The sequence below is a fragment of the Patella vulgata genome, chromosome 9, assembly GCF_932274485.2.
Source record: "Patella vulgata chromosome 9, xgPatVulg1.2, whole genome shotgun sequence".
Taxonomy (NCBI): Eukaryota; Metazoa; Mollusca; class Gastropoda; family Patellidae; genus Patella; species Patella vulgata.
Window position 1 is genome coordinate 36,895,070 of NC_065887.2, and position 21,638 is coordinate 36,916,707.

Here is a 21,638-nt window from a genome sequence, read left to right on the forward strand (position 1 = left end):
TTGTCGATTGAGTGGTAAGATAATTTGTGTAATGGCGTCTAGTTAAAACACATTTACATGGAATGGAGTAGAGGAAGAAAAAACAGTAATCTTTTTAACTTTTCTACAACAAAAAGAGGGCATCTTTCTTTATTTTAGCAATCTGAATGACTGAGCCACGTGTCATGTCTGTAACTACTGTCCTTTTTTATTGCTATTTTCTGGTAGTTCACTATTCATCTGATTTATTTTTTACTAATAGTTTGAGGCAGGTGTCATGCACAATGCAGAGTATATATAAGAATATATATAATTCAACAGTGTTGACAAATGAATGTATTATTCAGTAAGAATAAGTGTTTTGACGAATGAATGTCTATTTTAAGTTCAGAATGTTGGAAACTTTTTTGTAAGTGAATTTGTTTTCACTCTGCCAGTTCTCAAGTAATGTCTGCCTTTTTACTTTGCCAAATTCTTTATCAGCTGTGCATTATGATATAATGTTTGTAAAATATTGGTTCCTCCCAAGATTGGATTCTCCACTTAAAATTACTCAATTAAATCTAGTTTTGTTACTTTAGGTTCAACTTTTCATTACAAATGGGTTTTTTGGCATCTGCTTGATTTTTAGTTTATTAAAAAAAAAAAAAAAACTCAAGCCAGGTCAGTGTGACATTGTTCACTTCTTCTCAAATATCAGTCATAGAAGTAAACAGACTTCTATTTTGGTTTTACCAGACTTTAAACATCATTCACACACCACTCATCATCATATTCATTCACTTGGGCTTTGTTGTTTGGGAGTGGTATGGCTCATAAAAAAAAACATGTATCACATTTTAAAGCAAAATGGTGCAATGTAAAATGATGTATGCTCGCCTTTATTAGTCCTGTCAGTGCAGAAAAGTATTCCATTTCACAGAGAGAGAGAGAGAGAGAGAAAGAGAGAGAGAGAGAGAGAAATGGGGTTTAACTTCCACTCGACACAAACTAGGTCATTTCGGGACTAACATATGGTTTAATTTTATTTACATAATTCGCTTGCGCGCAGGGGTCTTTAGCAGTGGGAGGAAACCGGAGGACCCGGAGAAAACCCACGAGGTTGGATAGGCGACTTCAAAGACAGAAAGCAGAAGGGAAAATTAAAGTTATCTGAATGTGATCAGAATAGCTGAATATCTGAATGGTTTTAAATCCATCTAAATGGAAGCAGGCAACTATGTATTCTGCAAAAATTCATTTCTATCTCCTTTGCACCTTTCCAGGAGGATGCATGTACATACACCAGCACAGTCTATGGTACCGAATTAAATTTTGATCCTTCATTTATGTTTATTTTTAAACGCATGCTTTGTTATCTCATGAAAATGTAAACTTTGAAGACAGGAATGTAAACATGGTAATTAACCTGGTATTAGGTAAATTATGTGCCAGGGAACATGTAGTAAATTATGTGCCAGGAAACATGTAGTAAATTATGTGTCAGGATAGTAAATTTTGTGCTAGGGAACATGTAGTAAATTATGTTAGGGAAATTAAGAATTTAAACTTTGATTTAATTTTATTGATGTAATATTGACATTTAAATGTTTGTATTAGATTGTGTCCAAATTTGAGAGTCAAACAGAGACTAACACATGGAACTATTTTTTTAAAACAAAATTTGCATGGATTGAAAGGAAACCAAAACCCACAAAGAAAACCCACATGGTTAGGCAGGCGAGACACTATTTCTTTCCAAATACAAGTCGAGGATCGAAGAAACTCAACTGTACTGAATGACAGATCGAATACCACAATTGTACTGAGAGGTCCTTATACATCTGGTTATCTTTCATCTAAATCTTGGGTATTATACATAGCGATATTTATAGAAAATTCATCCCTAAATAACTTTTCATAAGAGCAAACAGTGAAACTAGATAAATTTATTACGTCAATGGGATCTATATCATATAGACGGTACACATCCTATATGCCTAGTATACATTATAACGTAATCACCTTCACAACATGAACACATGCAACAAGAACACTTCAAGCTAAAAGCATGGAGTTGGCCCTTCATTAAGTTTCGAACGAGCGTGAAAATGTCACTGATATAAATTTATATTTTAGCAAGAAGCTTTTTATCTGTTTAGTTACTGGTTTTAGTGAAACTTGGCAACTTTCATTCTTACAGGTGTGTAACCTTCAAATAGAAGATAAGAGCTTTATTAACCCATAAATACAAGATAGAGCTTTATTAACCTATAAATACAAGATAGAGCTTTATTAACCTATAAATACAAAATAGAGCTTTATTAACCTATAAATACAAAAGAGATCTTTATAAACCCATAAACAAAAGATAGCACTTTATCCATAAATAGGGGGGTTGGATGGCCGAATGGTAAGCACGTGCGCGCTGTATCATAAAGCCTGTCATTGAGTCAATTTTTTAACTGGCGTGGTTTCAAATCCCTGGTTGTACGTGACAAGGAGTAGGGACGCCTGTCTAACCTCTTGGGTCTTCTCCGGGTCCTCCGGTTTCCTCCCACTGCTAAAGACCCCTACGCCCAAGCGAATTATTGAAATAAAATTAAACCATATGTTAGTCTCAAAATGACCTAGTTTGTGTCAAGTGGACCTTAAACCCTGTTATCCATAAATACATAAGAGCTTTATCCATAAATACACAAAAGAGCTTTATCCATAAATACACAAAAGAGCTTTATCTGTGACGATAAAATTCTATAGCAAACCCATCAAACTGACATTGTTCTAGTAGAGCCTAGACAGGTACAGAAAATTTATTTATTTTATTGTGAGTCTACTAATAATGTCTATTTTATCTTACATGTCATAAGAAATATCAAATAATGACCTAATTAATCTCAAGGGTACATATCTTTAAGTTCTATTTTCTTAATATTTTCTCCATCACGAATATTTCTATTAATACTATGATTACTTTCCCCCACAAATTCTATTACAGCACCATGATTTAACGAAAACAAAATATGATTGCTTTGGAAGTGTTTCAAAAGAATGCATCACTACTTAACCTAGTGCAAAGAGGTTGAAACTAAAATGTCAGAGTTTTGTATTAAGGACAAAATTTTCCACTTCCAACACCATTTAATATCATTATCCCTTTGGCCAAAAAGTCATATTTCCTAACCAAACCAAAATTAAACAAGTTTTTTCTGAAATTTTGTTTTTGTTGTACTGCATAATTGGCTGTGTGCCAAGACGTCTGCTGGTGTGTAGATCAGTGAATAGAACAGTATCAATTCATTAGATCTGATGTTTTGTTTTATTTAAAGGGAAATTGCCAGATATTACATCTGTGTTTTATGCATGCAATTTGCTAAGCACAGAAAAACGCTGACTTTGTGAGCTGTTAATTCTACTTATATAGGCTGTAAAACCAGGATTTATATGTTGTGCATTCTTTTTTTTTGTTGAATGCCCTTCTCAAGAGTCATTTCAAAGTCTGGACATAAGACACCTGTCACAGACATTGTCAGGCACAAATTATCATACAACGTAATATATACCATAAGCTTGGATATAAGGCACCTGTCATAGTCAGTGTCAGCCACAAATTATCATACAACAGAAGGATTGTACACATCTGACAAATCCTGAATTTGTGTCTGACAATGTCTGAGATGGGTCCCTAATGTCGAGGCTTGGTCATTTCTCAATATGAGCATGACTATAGCCACTGGATAATCAAGGTAGCTTTACTTTCTCTTCAGATTTTTCGTCAGGAACTGGCCCCATGCTCTACTTATTTTGTTCTTATTGAGGGCGATTCTCTTCGAAAAAAGCTTAAGACTCTGCCAATTCACATACAATTGACACAAAACTTGGCATGCTCGTTCCTTGGATAAATTGCACAGCGATTGACAGACATTGATATTTGATATGACATCACAGTTCCAAGATGGCCGTGATGACGCCATGATTGGTTCCTGGTCCATACAGTGTTTATGTTTGGTTATTATATTTAATGCTACTAATACACCATAGATTATCCAGACATCAGTATAGAATAGCAGCATGTTAAAACCCCATTTCATTTCAGGGATCAATTAATCATTTGATCAGCACTGTTGACTAGAGTACTGTTACCATGCATAACCGTAACCACCCAGACATATCATTTATTCACGATTAAGGTGAAACTATTTGCATAATTTACACAAGGTAGCATAATATCATTGTTATTGTCTATCACCTATAGAACAATCTGTCTATGTGTGGTATGAATGGGTACATCTTACTTTCAATCAGTTTTGAATTTAAAATAAGTTTTAAACAAGAGCCTCCAGGTAATACTGAGAATATGCAATAAAGATTACATATGAATATATAAATATTATGTAACTTCCGAAATATTTCATTAATAACTTCTACAAGGATTTTCTTTTTTCACGTATACAAGATGTGTTGTGAATTTTATAAATAAATTAGTAATGATATCAAATAAGGATTCCCTACCACTAGTTTAATGTTCATTTGACACAAACTAGGTCATTTCGGGACTAACACATGATTTTATTTCATTTCAATAATTCGCTTGAGCATAGGGGTCTTTAACAGTGTTATTAAACTGGAGGACCTGAGGTTGACAAGCGATCTTACTCCTTTTTAAGTACAAGTGGGGAATCGAAACCACACAACTTGACTCAATGATGACAGATATATACCATGTGGTGTGTAATGAGGCAAATTCTGCCCAGACAGTAACTCACCACTTGATATGAAACCTATCACTATCATAGTCGAAAGTGGCCATTACTAGTTTCTGAATATCAGGTTTTCACTGCAACTTTATTCATTTCATTTTTTTAAGGAATACCCAACAGTATTTACATTAATGGGGGGGGGGGGGGGAGTAATATCTTTGATAAAAATTCTATCTTGTCATTGCTTGCCTAAAATTCTCTTTCCTCTTGGACATGTCTAATTCAATTATTACTTACTGAATTTCTTTTTTATGACAACAGATTTTTGTCACAAAGTTTATGTCCCTTGAATAGGCTCAGTCAAGTCTCTTTATAATTGTCACATTATTAGAGCATAGCAAGCATGTGATTTTAAAAATAATTAGTTACTTTTAGGATCCCAAAATCTGACAATTCTTAATTCTAATTAAGGTGTTGATGTAATTGTCAGATTTGATGCTGCCCAGATTTTGTTAAAAGGATTAGGTACAGCTCCTTCTACAAACTTGATATCTCATTTCCCAAATTCAAAAATTGTCAAGAGATGGCACTTAGAGATGTTCGAGCCATCCATCACTTCCTCAAACTACTTGGCTAGCTATTGTATATCAATGATCTAACAGAGGGTGGACATTTGACCCAAATACCCAGATTCTGTGTACAGACTATTCATTGAACTTTAAATAATTGGGAAAAAGAGAGGACTCTTACCTTTAATTCTCCTACTGCTACACGACAAGCTAACTCTGTTACTGAACCTGCAGCCTGATAAAACAAAATAACTGGTGTTTAACACGGTCAACAAATCAATTTGTTTATAGAACAATACAAAGTATACTTATTATTGTAATGTCTACATGCATATATACCCCACCTTTCACCGGTTCACCCAGTAACCTTATATAATTATAGCACATGTCTAATGTTCCTATTGTTTTTTATACTCTCAGGTCAGATTTAGGAACCATTTCATAAATTGTTATAATGGTGTTTAGTAAGGTGACTCAACAACTTGTCACATACAAACACAGGATATTTAGGAGGCTAGCCCACCCATTTGTCACATACAAACACAGGACATTTAGGAGACTTACCCACCCACTTGTCACATACAAACACAGGACATTTAGGAGGCTTACCCACCCACTTGTCACATACAAACACAGGACATTTAGGAGACTTACCCACCCACTTGTCACATACAAACACAGGACATTTAGGAGGCTTACCCACCCACTTGTCACATACAAACAAAGGACATTTAAAAGGCTAACCCACCCACTTGTCACATTCAAACAAAGGACATTTAGGTTGGTACCCAACAACTGGTCACATACAAACATGAGATATTACTCATGGATTGTATAAATGACAGACCTTTCATCTTCAATGTAAAATTTGGGACCATTTGGTCATCTAACCTTTAGCAACCACAACCTATACTACTATGGCCTATTAAACCCTCTCAATTCTATAAATAACTTACAATTCTTGCAGCCGTTGATGTATGTAGATCATTCCAGACGGTATCTGAATCAACACCGACTCCACCACATGGTAATAAACAGAAACGCATTGGTGATGATTCTATAATAACAAAATACAGGTAAAAGTTATTTTAATATTCTAATCTAAAATGACAGATGTAGGTGTTATAGAACACCTGATAATACCTATCAGAACACCTATTAGTGTATAATGAAAGTGACCTACCTAATAATTTATGTCTGTTTAGAGGATTGGTAGCGTATAATGATGTGTAAGTTTCTGTATGACAACTACGTAATTCTTCTAATGTGGCTTTTCTTGAGCGTACCCTCTGAAAACATAAGAGAAGAAATGTAAATTAAATTGATAATTTGGCAGAGAAAGGTGGATGTGTATGTGTCTTCTGTTTCCATATAGATACAGAGGGGCTACATATAAATCTTAAACATACTACACAAAATGGCAGTATAACAACTGACTATTTACCCTCGCAGATTCTAACATATCCAGGCTACCCTGTGTGAAAGGATCCTAGATATTAAATATATACGTACCTCACAGCGAGTAGTTAGTCCAGTTTTCTCTAGTTGGTTCCAGATACTCTGTATTCTACCCGCATGTTCTAAATGATTATCATTATTACCACACGTACACGTATGTTTTAACATTACTGTATCATACACAATACCTGTAATATAATAACATAACATTACTGTATCATACTCTATACCTGTAACATAATAACATTACTGTATAATACACTATACCTGTAACATAATAACATAACATTACTTTATCATACTCTATACCTCTAACATAATAACATATTACAACACTCCAAACAAATTACATCAATAATGTTTTTAAGTTGATAACAGTATCCATGTTTTGTTTGTGTTTGAATTGAATTGAATAAAGAATTGTAAAAAAAAAATTAATAAAATTATACTTAAATTTCAGCATGTTGAAAAATATGAAACAGACCAAATGATGCCAAAAGTCTCCTCAGTGGAGAGAATTTTGTGAAACATGCAAAGCTATCCTAAGTCAGTAATTCTGATATGGGGCCTATCAGTTGTGTGACCCATCTTAAAGCATATTTATTGTTTTAAACAATATATAGACATATTTTTGTTTTCTATGAGAAAAGACATTGACGTACCTGTAGTAAAAGTGTAAGTGACGGGACCGGTATCTTGGGTTGATTGTGGGGGGACAGAAAATGTTACAAGTGGACTGGACTGTGTTCGGGACAAAGGACGGTGATGAGATGGTCCTCTGTGTCGACCTTTTATAATCTCTCGCTGTTGACCTAGGAATGCTTCCCGACCTTTCTGTTGCTTAGCTAACTCGCTAGCAGCTTCTTCATCCATTTTATCTTCACGTAACTGGTCCTGTTCTCTTGATTCCTTCATTTCCTGCTCAAATAGAAGAAGAAAGTTTTTATGATGACAGTACGTGAAGTATCATTACATGATTTGTCCTTTATACTTTTAAAATGAGATGAAATGAAATGGCTCCACCCTGTGTGCCATAAGGGAAATGGCTCCACCCTGTGTGCCATAAGGGAAATGGCTCCACCCTGTGTGCCATAAGGGAAATGGATCCACCATGTGTGCCATAAGGGAAATGGCTCCACCCTGTGTGCCGAAAGGGAAATGGCTCCACCCAGTGTGCCATAAGCGAAATGGTTTCACCCGCGGTGCTCATTGGAAATTTTGCCTTGGCCTTTAAGCGCACATTCCTGTCCCAATATGCATTCTCCGTCAATCTGGAATTTTAGCTTGTATGGGATGGAGAGACAACACAAAAAAAAGAAAGTAAAAGTAGAAAATCTGTTTTCTGTACGAGACTTCAAATCAATTAGATTATATTTTACCTGTGCTAATTTAACTTCTGTTTCTTCGTCTACATTTTCCATGTGACCTTTACTGCCAGCTCTCTGTAAAACTGTCTGTCGTATATGCTACAACATTGACAAGAAAGTTATATAAATTACTCTTATTGGTGTTTTTAACGCAATATAACATCTGACGATGCTCATTAACGACAGACAACTCACTTATCATTTGATTTATATCAGAATGAAGCAGTAAAAATGGTTGTTTTTTTTTTTTTAAATGGAATCATTTGGATCTTTTTATGTATGATTAAATTGCTTGAAGACACGGATTACCTAAAATAACAACATCATTTAGTAAATAACCAAGATCTGAATTTGACTGTCAAAATATTTAATGATGCAAAACAACTATCAAAACATAATAAATGGGCTGTGAACCATATTAAAAGATGCATTACGTAAATCAGCCTATTGCGGGTCATTCTTTATGAACATATCAATGATTGCAACAAAAACCAAGACTGGGTTGGGTCACACATTTGGATTAATCATTGAAAACAAAACCTAGTGAAAGTATAGTTCAACGTCAGCTATTTTGAGAAGCCGAAATTCTGGTCCAGTTTGTATGACATAGTGAATATGAGTAGGAGAGGTTCTTCGGGATTTATCTGTAGGCCAAAACTTCTGTAACTACAGGACAAATTTTATCATTCACATGAATGAATTTGTCTTATAGATAAAACCTTAAGATAAATACACTAGTCAAAGTTTCCAATTGTTGGATTAGTCGTCGATATCAACAGGTAGGGGTGGAGTGGAGTTGTAATTTTAACAGTGGAAAACCTTCAGTATTGGAATAGAAGGCCAGATGATTATAGAATGTAAATCTTTTTTATCTTGTTTCTGTTTTAAATACATATAACTAACTGGCCTGTTTTAAATACATACAACTAACTGACCAGTTTTAAATACATACAACTAACTGACCTGTTTTAAATACATATAACTAACTGACCTGTTTTAAATACATATAACTAACTGACCTGTTTTAAATACAATTTCTGATTTTCTTTAATGAAATGTTCATGTTGTTGTTGTAAGAGTTGTTGTTGTTGTTGAAATGCTGGATGACCAAGAGGCAGTGGAGCTGAATGGGTTCTTCCTAGAGGTTTATGGCTGTAACACAAACATTTAAACAAATTCAAATACAGAAATCAACAAAACATTACAAGAATAAAACTTCTTATACGATATTCCAGAATCAAAAATCTACACAAATAAAAATGCTCTATAAACTGTCAACAGTGGAACACAAAATCGAAATGACATGAAATGGGGTTTAACAACCTACTGTTCTGCTCAGGCAGGACTAAGGAAGACGGGTATACGACATACAGAGTGCTATGAGGGAAATTTACCCGGGCAGCAGCACTATAGCCTACATCTTATATTGAAATCCAACTGTCAGGGGATCTTTTACGTGCACGCCAATGTATACACGGGTCCTCGGTTTTTCGTCCCATCGGGACACAAAATCATTTGTCTAACCATTGGCTCTATTTGTAGACCTAAAATTTTAAATGTAGTTCTTTTACCCACATTTAAGAGGCCTAGCCATATTTACTTACCGATGAAGTCTGTGAGCAGGATGGGGTGATTCTGAGATTCCACTAGCTGATGTAGGAATGGTGTATGGGCTAATAAGTGGACTGCTTGTTAATTTGGCTTGAGCAGCTAGATAGGCTGCGGTTCCACCAGGAAACTCTCCTTCTGGAAAGAAATATAACAACTATCACAAAACTTGTCACAGAAAAAGTCACAGCAGATAATTGAGCTTTTATCTCAGCCACTAACACTGAAACTTGTCTGAATTTGGACAGTAGGAGATCAACCATATATTTGCATCAGACATTTTAATGACTACAGTAGTATAAAAACTGTAGGCTGAGATAATCAATCACCTTCAAAAAAATACTTAAAAGATTGATTCTCATCAAATCATGATTTAAAATTTCTATCTGTTATATAATAATTAATTGAATCTGGATAATTTGATCCAATCATTGGCTATTTAAAGACCATACACAAGATCTGCATTCATCCATTTTACATTCCAGAAAGATGTTGCAAAACATGGTGCCAAACCCAGGCTGAAACAAGCTTCAGTTGTTTAACAAACAATTTACTCTCTCCTACAAGGTTCTTTATTCCAACTGTTTACGAGTCACTCTTCCAATCCACCATTTACGTAGAATTGAATATTTCTGTTGTAAATGAAACAAAATGTCTTACTTTTCTGCACCAACTGGGCTAATGAAGACATGCATATGACATGCAGTGTGCTATGATGGATATTTTGCACAGACAACAGTGCTACGGTCTACCCCTATAACAAATTCCAAATGTGTACACAGGATATCAGGTTTTCGCTCCTAGCCACTGACAAGAAATCAGGATGAACTTTATCAGACATTACCAGGATCGAACACGGGACCTCCAGGTTATCGAGCCAACGTCTTACTCACCAAGCCACTGTGGATCCCATCTGTTGTAAAAGGAATTAAGTAGGTTTTATAATTACCTGGTGGTAAAGATTGATAATATGCTGGTAATGCACCGGGTAACATGGGTCCAGATATGGGTAAACCCCCTAATCTAGCTACCATGGCAGCATGTAACTGTTCTTCTGATGATATACTACTACTAGGTGAGCCCTGAAATAAATAACAAATTTTCTTTACAAATGAATCCTGAACCATCTCACAATATTGGTGACAATTTTGAGTTGCAAATAGCCATTTTTTAAATCACAAAAGTTTCCATAGAATGGACTCCTAAAACTTCCAAAAGCTCGGAAACAAATTGAAATTGAATGGGGCTTTTTGAGACAAGACATAGTTTCCACCCATTTTCTTTTATATTTCCCAAGTCAAGGGTTGGACCTTGGCTTTTTGTCCAATTCAAACAACTAGACACACTTCCCTTAACAACTCAGAAATAAACTCCAAAGATAAATCTGTATATATCTTTATATTAAAATATGTGTAAAGGTCAAGTTTGAGTACAAGATCAAACAAAAGTTGTTTATATAACAATATTATATAATAAAGATGAATAAATTAACACAGTTAGGATAGGAAATAAAATAATGTTTACAACTTTAACATCACACAGATCACAAAAATAGCAGATTGCATCTAGGGCGGATGAGTTCAAAATTACTGTTTGGAGATTGATTTAAAGATAGCTAGCCAGGTAACAAAACATATGCCCACAGCAGCTAAGTCAGTCGTCTGAGCAGTCCACAAGGGTTGTTGCATTTGCATATTACAAGAAATTACAAGACCATGGGCGTATAAAAATAGCTTGTGGTAAACAGTTATATATAATTGTTTTAAATATACTTACAGATGAGGCTCCAGATTTTGGGGGTCGCCCAAGGGATATGTTGGGCATTGAGGGAGAGGTATAAAGACTAAGTTCAGCTCCAGGATATGATAATCCAGGTCGAAATATCTGGAAGGGATATGCTCCATTATCCTGAAAATACACAAAGATCAGATCAATTAGTCTTCAGTTATAGTTCTTATTTCCAAATTTGTAATTTTATTGAAAAAAGTGTAAGTCTACGAACATGGAATACATGAATCCTTAACATAGGTTGTGTATGTAGGTGGGTGGGGATACTTTAGATTATAAATGAAATGAAATGCGGTTTAACGTCCTACTGTTCTGCTCCGACTGGGCTAATGAAGACAGGCACACGCCATACAGTGTGCTATGAGTGAAATTTTGCCTGGGCAGCGGCACTATGGCCTACTCTTATAACAAATTCCAAATGCCAAAGGATCTTTTACATGCATGCCAATGTAGACATGGCACCTCGGTTTTTCATCCAATCCAAACAACACTTTATAAGGTCTGTCATCAATGCAACTGTTTTGATCCTAAATTTATATGTGACAAGGAGTAGGGTAGCTTGTCTCCAGCATCTGACACTAATAAAGATATACCATAATTTTAATGTCAGTTAAAGTCACTGATCAAACTCATTGATTATTAAACATTTCAATAAAAACAAAATCAAAATATCAAAAAAGAGGCCCATCAAATGATTTGAGCAAATTATATAGGTAGTACTGGCTTGTTTTGGTTATATCCTTTGTATATCATCTGCAGTGGATGCTTTATACTGACAATTTATCATATCTTTATAACCACTGAATGGAACTGAACTACTTTTAGACAAATATACCTTATAGATTCAATTTACACAATATTGTATTGACAATACTTTGACAATCAGATACATTTAATATTAATATATTGAAATGATATATTTTACATTCACTTCAATAATTCTATTCAATCGGGGGGGGGGGGTTGGATTGCCAAATGGTTAACGCATGCGCGTTGTATCATAAGGTCTGTCATGGCGTCAACTGGTGTGGTTTCGATTCCCCAGTTGTACGTGGCAAGGAGTAGGGTCGCCTGTCAAACCTTGTGGGTTTTCTCCAGGTCCTTAGGTTTCCTCCCACTGCTAAAGACCCCTACGCACAAACGAATTATAGAAATAAAATTGAATCATATGTTAGTCCCTAAATGACCTAGTTTGCGTTAAGTGGACATTAAACTCCATTTCTTTCTCTATTCAATCTGCTTGTAAACTATAAACATGAGGCTTTAACATTCAATGTCCAATGTTTCTTGGGTTGAGTACGGTATAAATATGTATTCCCCATGCTACTATGCAGTGCGATCAATACTTTCTTCTGTGACAATAAAGACGCATTAGATCTATTTTCGTACAGTATTATATACAGGTTATTTTCCTACCCAGGCACGACAAAAATAGCACACATTTCTCATAATTTAAGCTAATACTTTCAACTTTAATGTCAGATTTAAGATTGATACAGAAACTTGATTGTCGTAATCCGAAATGAAAATATATTGTGAAATATATCATGTGATATTTTGTTGTTTATTTGTTTTATTTGTTATGCAGTTAAATCACTCAATTAGAATTGATATTGGATATTGCTCAATAGTTCAGGAAATACATCAACACTACTAAATAAACAAGCCAACAGAGAGGCTGATGTATGTCCCCGCCGAAATCCAAAATAAATAGATGATATATATTGATCGATTGCACATTTATCTTTTTAATCAATCAAATTGCTTATCGTTACTTAGCCTAAGCAGAAAATTTTCACCATCAAACTTAGTCAAGGTACTGATATAATGAATCTATACTCGGGAGTTTCATCGCTCTAACTCAATTAGAATTAAAGTTATCGTGTCCCAAAGCATCAACCAATCAAATTGCTTATCTCTGCTTACCCTAAGCAGAAGATGCTCATCTTCAAACTCCACCAAGACATTGACCTAATAAACATCTACACCAAGTTTGAACATTGTCGCTCAATTAGAAAGAGAGTTATTGTGTCCCAAAAAGTGTGACGGACAGACAGACGGGGGACAATTATTTTCACAACAAATTATAGATTACTTATTTTCAGGTTTTATAAGAGTTTTTAAGGAATGGAATATAACTGGGTTTAACATCTTGACAACAGATTTGCGATTAGCATATGGTATTGATGTGTGTACAATGCAAGGTGCAAAATATTGCCTGGATAGCTGCATTTCTGGCCCCTCTTTATCAGATTCAAATTTCCAAGGGTTCTTTGATAAGCACACCAATGATTATATGGGTGAACCTCGTTTTTTCTGAGCCATCAGAACAACGAGGCATACAATGTTGTCAGTAACGCAGGAGCCAACCCTCAACAGCAAGAGGCTGGATTGATAAATCTTGAAGCTTCATGACTCCTACTTCTACTTTTATTATATTATTCAAAATTAACATGTGTCTAAAATATTCAATACAAAGTTACATAAAGTACAACATGTCAGCTACACACAGTACAACATGTCAGCTACACAAAGTTCACTACATTTCATTTAATCTTTAAAAGGCATTTCGTAACTCGATAGAAAACAAAAACACATAATTATGGACAACAGATAGAAAACAGCTACTAGTGTATTTTAAGGCAATGTTTCGAAGAGTAATCTCTCAATGTTATAAAGTTAATTAGCCCTCTTCAAAACGTCATCGTAAAATATACTAGTAGTTGTTTTCCATAAGTATGTGTTTTGGGGTTTGTTTTTTTTTACATTTTATTTGTTTTCATTTGATAACCATGTTAACATCAACCAACCAAACATGTGTGGGAGATTAAAAAGCTACTAATCCATAAATCACAACATAATCATCCAACTTATTGGTTTCTGGTAATCCATGGAAATCCTTTGAAAATAGCAACATTACTATAATCAATTGAATAAGATTTTATGAATGGATTAAGAGAAATAAAGAGGTTGTAATGAACTAAGCTGGAATAATGGATTAAAACAACTAGACTGAAATGGTGGCTTAAAGTAGCAATATTTTTTTTTAATTTTTGAAAACCAACCATATCCAATCTTTGCATGGAGTTATAAGGCCAGTCGTATTTAAACCCCTTCGTCCTTCTCTGTACAGAAACTCAAAAGCTCGAAATTTACCACGGCAAACGGCAAAGCCATGGTAGAAGCCGACGCAAACCATGTCTGCCACGGCATACCTATCATCCCAAATTAGTTTAAAGAAAGAAGTATTGGTATTTTGTTTATTTATATTTAGAAGTTGTGTAGGTCTATTCATTTTACAATTCTACGGTCTTTAAATTTGTATATTTGCCGTAAATAGGTCCCCCAGACCAATTTAAGGCACTCCAATGTTAAAGGTTTGGATGTCGTAAATGGTGTCGTAATTCGTGAGACACAAGTCAAATAAAAAAACGTGTTTTAATTATCAATATCTTCCTGTTGTCATAATTCGTTGTACTCAAATAAAACACAAACACCGTTTTAAGAATCGTTTTAATTTTCAATCTCAAAGTAATAAGGTAATATTTGCCAAAAAACTGAGAAACAGAGTGGGGTGGGGCGATTTTATGCTCGGTCCGTTGGTGACAAAAAGTTTTTAAATCCCTGGCAGAGTCTCTGTATCAATGATGAAAATTAAGTGAATTTGGTAAAAACTTGAATATATAAATGGAAATTTGATTTGCACTGAAGCAAATACAAAAGGCAGCAGATGCTCTGAAAATACACCAAGAAGGGTTGAATTTTCATAAAAGACCACGCCCCCCCCTCCAAAATTTTTTTTTTACTCGGAAGATATTTTTTCCACAAATCAGCAAATTCTGGCTAGGTCCCTGATACTATATTGCCAGCATCTACAAACTTACAAATTACCATATTTCTCAAGTACAATGTTTAAAGATAGGTTACTAGGCAATGAAACATACCCCCACAGCAGCTACATTTTCCGACAGTCAACAAGGGTTGTGTGATATTTTTTCTTTTGTCAGTAATGAAAACATTTACAACACACTAAAATCTGATTACGAGTTACAACCCATTAAGTAATTATCAGAAATCATTGGAATTTGTTTGGCTTCTAGTTCTACCTTATACTAACATTCAGTATAAAGATTTAATATCAAGGGCCATAAGCCAAGAAGTCATTATCATAAATCATTGAAAATCAATAAGCTTCCTCATCTCATGACCTTAAACACTGTGTATAAATTTAGTCAGTCTGATATTGAATTTAGCCTCTAGAGCGTCCACAAGTATTTTCAAAGTGATCATGTACCATAACTCTGGCAGTAATCAGAAATCCTTGAAAATCAATAGCATTCCTATCTCATGACCTTAAACTTTATTTATAAACTTAGAGTCAATCAGATATTAACTTAGCCTCTAAAGCCAATCGGACATTAACTTTAGCCTCCAGAGTGTCCACAAGATATTTTAAAGTGATCAAGGGCCATAAGTCTGGCAGTAATTATCAGAAATCAATAGGCTTCTTCGTCTCATGACCTTAAAAACGTGTATAAATTTAAAGTCAATCGGATATTAACTTTAGCCTTTAGAGCCTCCACAAGCAATTGTGGACGTCAGACTGTCAGACGGGGGTGACGACAATATACAACCACATTTCAATGTGGGCGTATAAAAACTTTAATCCTTAAATTGGTTGGCTACCTAAATAACATTTGTTTACAGTGAAGTTAAGAAAAACAAAAGGGGTTATTTAAGAATATTGCAAGTATCGTAGCCTAAACTGTTACACCAATACTGGGATATATTTCTTATTGTTCAATTTAAGTCATTACAAGACAAATATACACTAATTTTTATTTCTAGGGTTATGTGAGCAATATGAGATAAGAGAATTCTGACCAAACAGTGGTGTTTTCATCCAACCGTCAAGGAATCTTTTATGTGCACAACAATCTATACACATGGGTATTTGGTTTTTCATTTATTCCGAACAACTAGGCCCATTATTAAAGATGGATTAAAGTCATTATTGTAGTATATTGAAGAACAGAAGAATTCAACACAAAAGTTAACTGTGAGAAATGATATTAGGTGTTCTTGAAAGAATAATCATAGATGAAAGATTTTATTTTTGGACACAAAAACTGTTGGAAAGCAAAAATAACCACCTAATTCAAAAAACAGAGTAAGATATTTGGAGGTCAAAATATGTGTAAATACTTATAATTGTTGAGTTATAGACAGTATATGTATGTAATATAAGTATAATATATATAAATACACTAGGCTATATAAATACATCTTAACCAGAAAAAGTTACGTGCAGCTGAATATAGTAACACTGGTGTATTTTTAGCCACACTTGGAATATACTTCTTCTGATGAATTATGTCTGTTTTCTTACCCAAGTAAGATGAATTTGGAGTTTGGTGAAATGTCAGAATGTCAGTGTATTTATATTTTGAGCAACAAGTTGGCGTAATCAATAACAATGGGAGATCGCATTCTTCTTACTCAACTCGAAAATAACTCAACACTCTCAATGCTATCAGGCAGCTTAAGAAAAAAATGGATTCTGTTTCTTTTCTGAAACAGGATGTCTGGAAGATCCAAACAAATCGACATGAAAACATTTGTTTTGTTCAAATAATTTAAATATAAATGTTATTAATAACTACCACATATCAAATCATTAAATATAGGTTTCATCTGGACAAAAATAACACATGTTGGGATGTGTGGTCCATGTCTTGCCTTGTATTTGAGAAGGAATTATAGTCTAAACCTGAACTTTAAGTAGTTCTGTCATGAAATAAGAGCGAGTCGGTACTAGTTTTTTTTTTATCCAATTAAAGAAATGGGGTGAAATGTCTTAGATGATGAAGACAGGCATACACCATGGAGTGGGGTATGAGGAAAATTTTGCTTGTCAACACCAACTCAGCTATAATGTACAAAACATACAGCATGTCAACACCAATTGAGCTATAATGTACAAAACATACAGCATGTCAACACCAACTGGGCTATAATGTACAAAACATACAGCATGTCAACACCAACTGGGCTATAATGTACAAAACATACATCATGTCAACACCAACTGGGCTATACTGTACATAACATACAGCGTGTCAACACCAACTGGGCTATACTGTACATAACATACAGCATGTCAACACCAACTGAGCTATAATGTACAAAACAAATAGTGATCAATAAAAGTCAGACAAAAAGTAATTAAAAATAGAAACTAGTAGGTTGATAACCCATGCTCAGTTTAACTGGTAATCATACAAATAGTTGTCTATTCAGTACGCCTTCAATAAATGTCGAATGTCGACACACACAAAATCATTTATCAAGCCATTGTCTAATACAATTTGTAAAGAAATAATATAAGTAAATCTGCTAGAAGGAAGTGTATTATGTTTTAACACCTACAACAGGAAAAATTCATTTCCTATACAAGACAACTTCACTTATTCTTAGTAACGCAACAATAAAATCTGGTGAAAGTAAAATTTGAAAAGAAAAATAATTATTCCTTTGTACTATAAAATAAATATCTTTTTTTAGGGAGAGAGAGTTTAATGTCCACTAGACACAAACTATGTCATTTCAAGACTAACATATTGTTCAATTTTAATCAATAATTCGTTTAAATAGGGTGTCTTTAGAGGAAGGAGGAAAAGGAGTACCCAGAGAAAACCCATGTGGTTGGACAAGCGATCCTAATCCTTGTTAGGTACAAGTTGTGAATGAAAACCATGCCACTTATGATAAACCTTATGATATAACGTGCAAGCATTAAACCATTCAGCCACCCAACTCCCAAGCATGGAATATTAACAATGTCGATGTTTCAGTCACAGAAATAAACATTCTTGCAGTATTTTCCTTTATAAGCTTGTTACTTGTTTGTGATGTATTTTGATTTTACTCTTTATGCTGACACCACTGCCACATTAACAAACACACTTATGTTTTTATCTCTTATTTTTGCTTACTGATGTCTGTGGTTTCCATTTTTTGTTAACAGAGAGAGAAATAGGGTTTAACGTCCACTCAACACAAACCAGGTCATTTCAGGACTAACATATGGTTTATTTTTTTCCAATAATTCGCTTGCGCGTAGGGGTCTATAGCAGTTAAAGGAACCGCAGGACCCGGAGAAAACCCATGATGTTGGACAGGCGACCCAACTCCATGTCACATACAACCGGGGAATCGAAACCACACCAGTTGACTCAATGGCAGACCTTAGGATACAACACGCACATGATAACCATTCGGCCATCCAAAACCCCGGCTATACAAAATTAACAGCAATAATGGACAGCTCATCATGTTTAAATTTAAACCACTTTATAAATACTACATTACATTACATTTTTTAACTTTTTCTATTCTATCAAAAAATGAGTGATTTATTATTCATTTTCATGATTTACAATATCAGATGCAAAGCTCATAAATTTCATTTCTTTTTTTACAATTTTTGGCAGTTCAACATTATTTAAAGAATTATATTCAATTCTAAATATACTTAATCAATTAGTGTCAAGTAAAGGAGGTTATCATCTGCAAAAATTACACAAATACTTTCTACCTTAAAGAGACACACTGACTAAAATAAAACAAATACTTTCTACTTTAAAGGGACACACTGACTAAAATTGAGGATAATCTTATGCAATAATGCAATATGTAATAATGCAATATGTAATGTAATAATATTAATAGATCAGCCGAAGTTTATTGAACTCCTCGAATGAAAAGTAGAATCAAGTGTTATAATGTGTAAGCATACCCTGCCACACACATGATACCCATCATTGTTTCTAAACAGAGTGGCAGTTTGCACCAGAAGTCAAAATTATAAGGTAAAGACAAATGTAACATAAACACAATTTGTAACTTTAAGAGTGTTTATAATTCTACTGAAGTACATATAAATGTTTCCTGAGACATACTAGAATTCAAATACAGATCTTGAATTCTGAACAAATTCCTTGAATACAGTTTTTATCATAATAAGCATAGAAGTTAATATCTTGATCGTAAATACATCTGAAGGTGTGGAAAGCTGAAAGTTTATGATTTCTGCATTAAGAGTAATTATCATCTTTTTTTGGCTTACTATCAGAATATTTGAAATAACAGTTGGCTGTAGTCTCTCTTTCACACATTTAGCAAGTGGTTAGTTGTGTGGTTCCAAATATAGATTATCAGACAGCTTATATATATATTTTGTATACTACTCTATTTTGGCACCAGACTTTATTTGCAGGTAGTAGTCGTCCAGTTTTGATAAAAGACATTCCTGTGGAATTCTGGGAAGTAGATAACGAACGATTGAGCTCCAATCAGTGAACGTAACATTGATAAAAAATACAAGAGGTAAATTTTGGGGCTTCCAGCCAACACAATTCTAAAAACAGAAAATTTTGGCACTGTGCCAGTATTTCAGTTACAATATTTCCAATGCCATTTGGTTGTCTTTGGTAGAATTTACTTATAAATAACATGATTGGCTCTTAGTTCTTGTTATTAACATAAGACAGATTTAGATCAGGATCCTTATTCATGAATATCTAAACAAAGATATTTAGAATTCTTATAGGTTGACAGTTCATATTAATAGTACAAATTTTAGCTCAAGACCAATGCAAAGGGCTGGATAATTGAACATTTTAGTTTTCAGTTTTCTGAACAATTTTCCAGAAAGCACTTCTAACATTTCTTTTCCCTATGTACAACAAAATCCAATTGATATGAATTGGATGTACATCATAAGAAGTGGCATCAGACCTTTCATCCAAAGAAACAGTGACTTCAGTAGATAATTAGAGACTAGCCACTGACTATCTTATAAACACGTTTCTTTTGACATTCCGAAACTAATATGCAGTTATTTTATTGTACAATGTGACGGGTTTGGATTTTGCCTACTATTCTTTGTTTTCAATTAATCAGGGGATCTTTCATGTGCACTGTCAATAAACCCACGTTTTTAGAATATTCAAATGGAACAGGGTTTAACATCTCACTTAAACCTACATCATATGTTTATAGAATATTCAAATTAAATAGGGTTTCACATTTCACAGACACTTTGAAACTAAAACACAATATTTTTTTATTTCTCTAGTCATGTGTGCTAAGATAGGAAGAATTTAGTCCTGGTAGTAGCGTGACTACTCTTCTTTGAATTGACGCTGCAAAGGGATCTTTTACATGAGCATGGTAGTTTGTTTTTCTGTTCCGTCTAAAAGCCTACACACTTATCTTTTCTGACCAGTTAGTGAGAATCTCTGATGATTTTCTCAGTCCAGACTTTATTTTATAACCTAGGACATTCTGGTTTTTGAGTGATGCCCTAGCTGAACATCTAGATGGATGTACATGAACCAGGCTGCACAATTCCGAATAGGTTCTTCTACAACAATTTTTTTTTTTTTATCAATGAACTTGTAAATTACCATTGAATGTAAACTTAATAAATTAGTTTGTGTTAGCAGTAAATCATCACAGATGTTCATTACGTGCACTATCTGTATACACACCCAAATTTATGTAACTTGTGAAATTAGAAACCATGGGCATCTCATTTCATATGATATTTGTTAAGAGAGCTTCTTGTTTTGAAGATACATGCTAACGTGATGTAATAAAATAGGCATACAAGTACCCATCAAAAGATACTTCATAGTGGAGGGCAAAGCAAAGTTTAAAGCAATCTGAATAAAATATATCTAAATTTCATTTCATTTGTTTTATACTTTCCATAGCCTCCACTTCACAATCTGACCGGTTGTAGTGGGAGGTCGTATCAGGGGTCATACGAGCAAATTTTGACCCTATGACATCAGACATTTGATTAATCAATTAGTGTTGATAGTTTCTTGCACAGTTCCGAGCACCACACGCCAAGAACTTGCCACAACAGACCGTATTATTGGCTAATCCCTCACATCAACCAGAACTTGAGTTATATAACAAGTCTTCTAGATCCTAATGTATTAAAGACAAGTACAATGAAATTTTGAATTGAACTATACAAAATGAAACGAAATGGGATCTGTGTTTTAATCAGATTGAGTTTAAAGGGACTTGGGTTTTCACCTGGAAATTTATTTTCAAAAATTATTAGTCTTTGTTTGATGGATCCAACTCCCAACTTGTAAAGCATGCTTCAAAAT

At 34.2% G+C, this 21,638-nt stretch overlaps 1 protein-coding gene across 5 annotated transcripts in view; it reads right to left on the reverse strand.

Moving 5' to 3' along the window:
* LOC126832456 (histone deacetylase 4) overlaps positions 1-21,638 on the reverse strand; it is a 109,231-nt gene that overhangs the window by 11,592 nt on the left and 76,001 nt on the right. For all 5 annotated transcript variants that reach the window (XM_050563230.1, XM_050563231.1, XM_050563233.1 and 2 more), the window contains 10 exons: positions 11,437-11,568; positions 10,610-10,742; positions 9,657-9,798; positions 9,072-9,204; positions 8,065-8,151; positions 7,348-7,603; positions 6,740-6,873; positions 6,411-6,516; positions 6,184-6,284; positions 5,409-5,462 (listed from right to left, as the gene is read on the reverse strand). In XM_050563230.1, the coding sequence (XP_050419187.1) occupies positions 5,409-5,462; positions 6,184-6,284; positions 6,411-6,516; positions 6,740-6,873; positions 7,348-7,603; positions 8,065-8,151; positions 9,072-9,204; positions 9,657-9,798; positions 10,610-10,742; positions 11,437-11,568 (1,278 nt within the window). The remainder of the gene's footprint in view (positions 1-5,408; positions 5,463-6,183; positions 6,285-6,410; positions 6,517-6,739; positions 6,874-7,347; positions 7,604-8,064; positions 8,152-9,071; positions 9,205-9,656; positions 9,799-10,609; positions 10,743-11,436; positions 11,569-21,638) is intronic.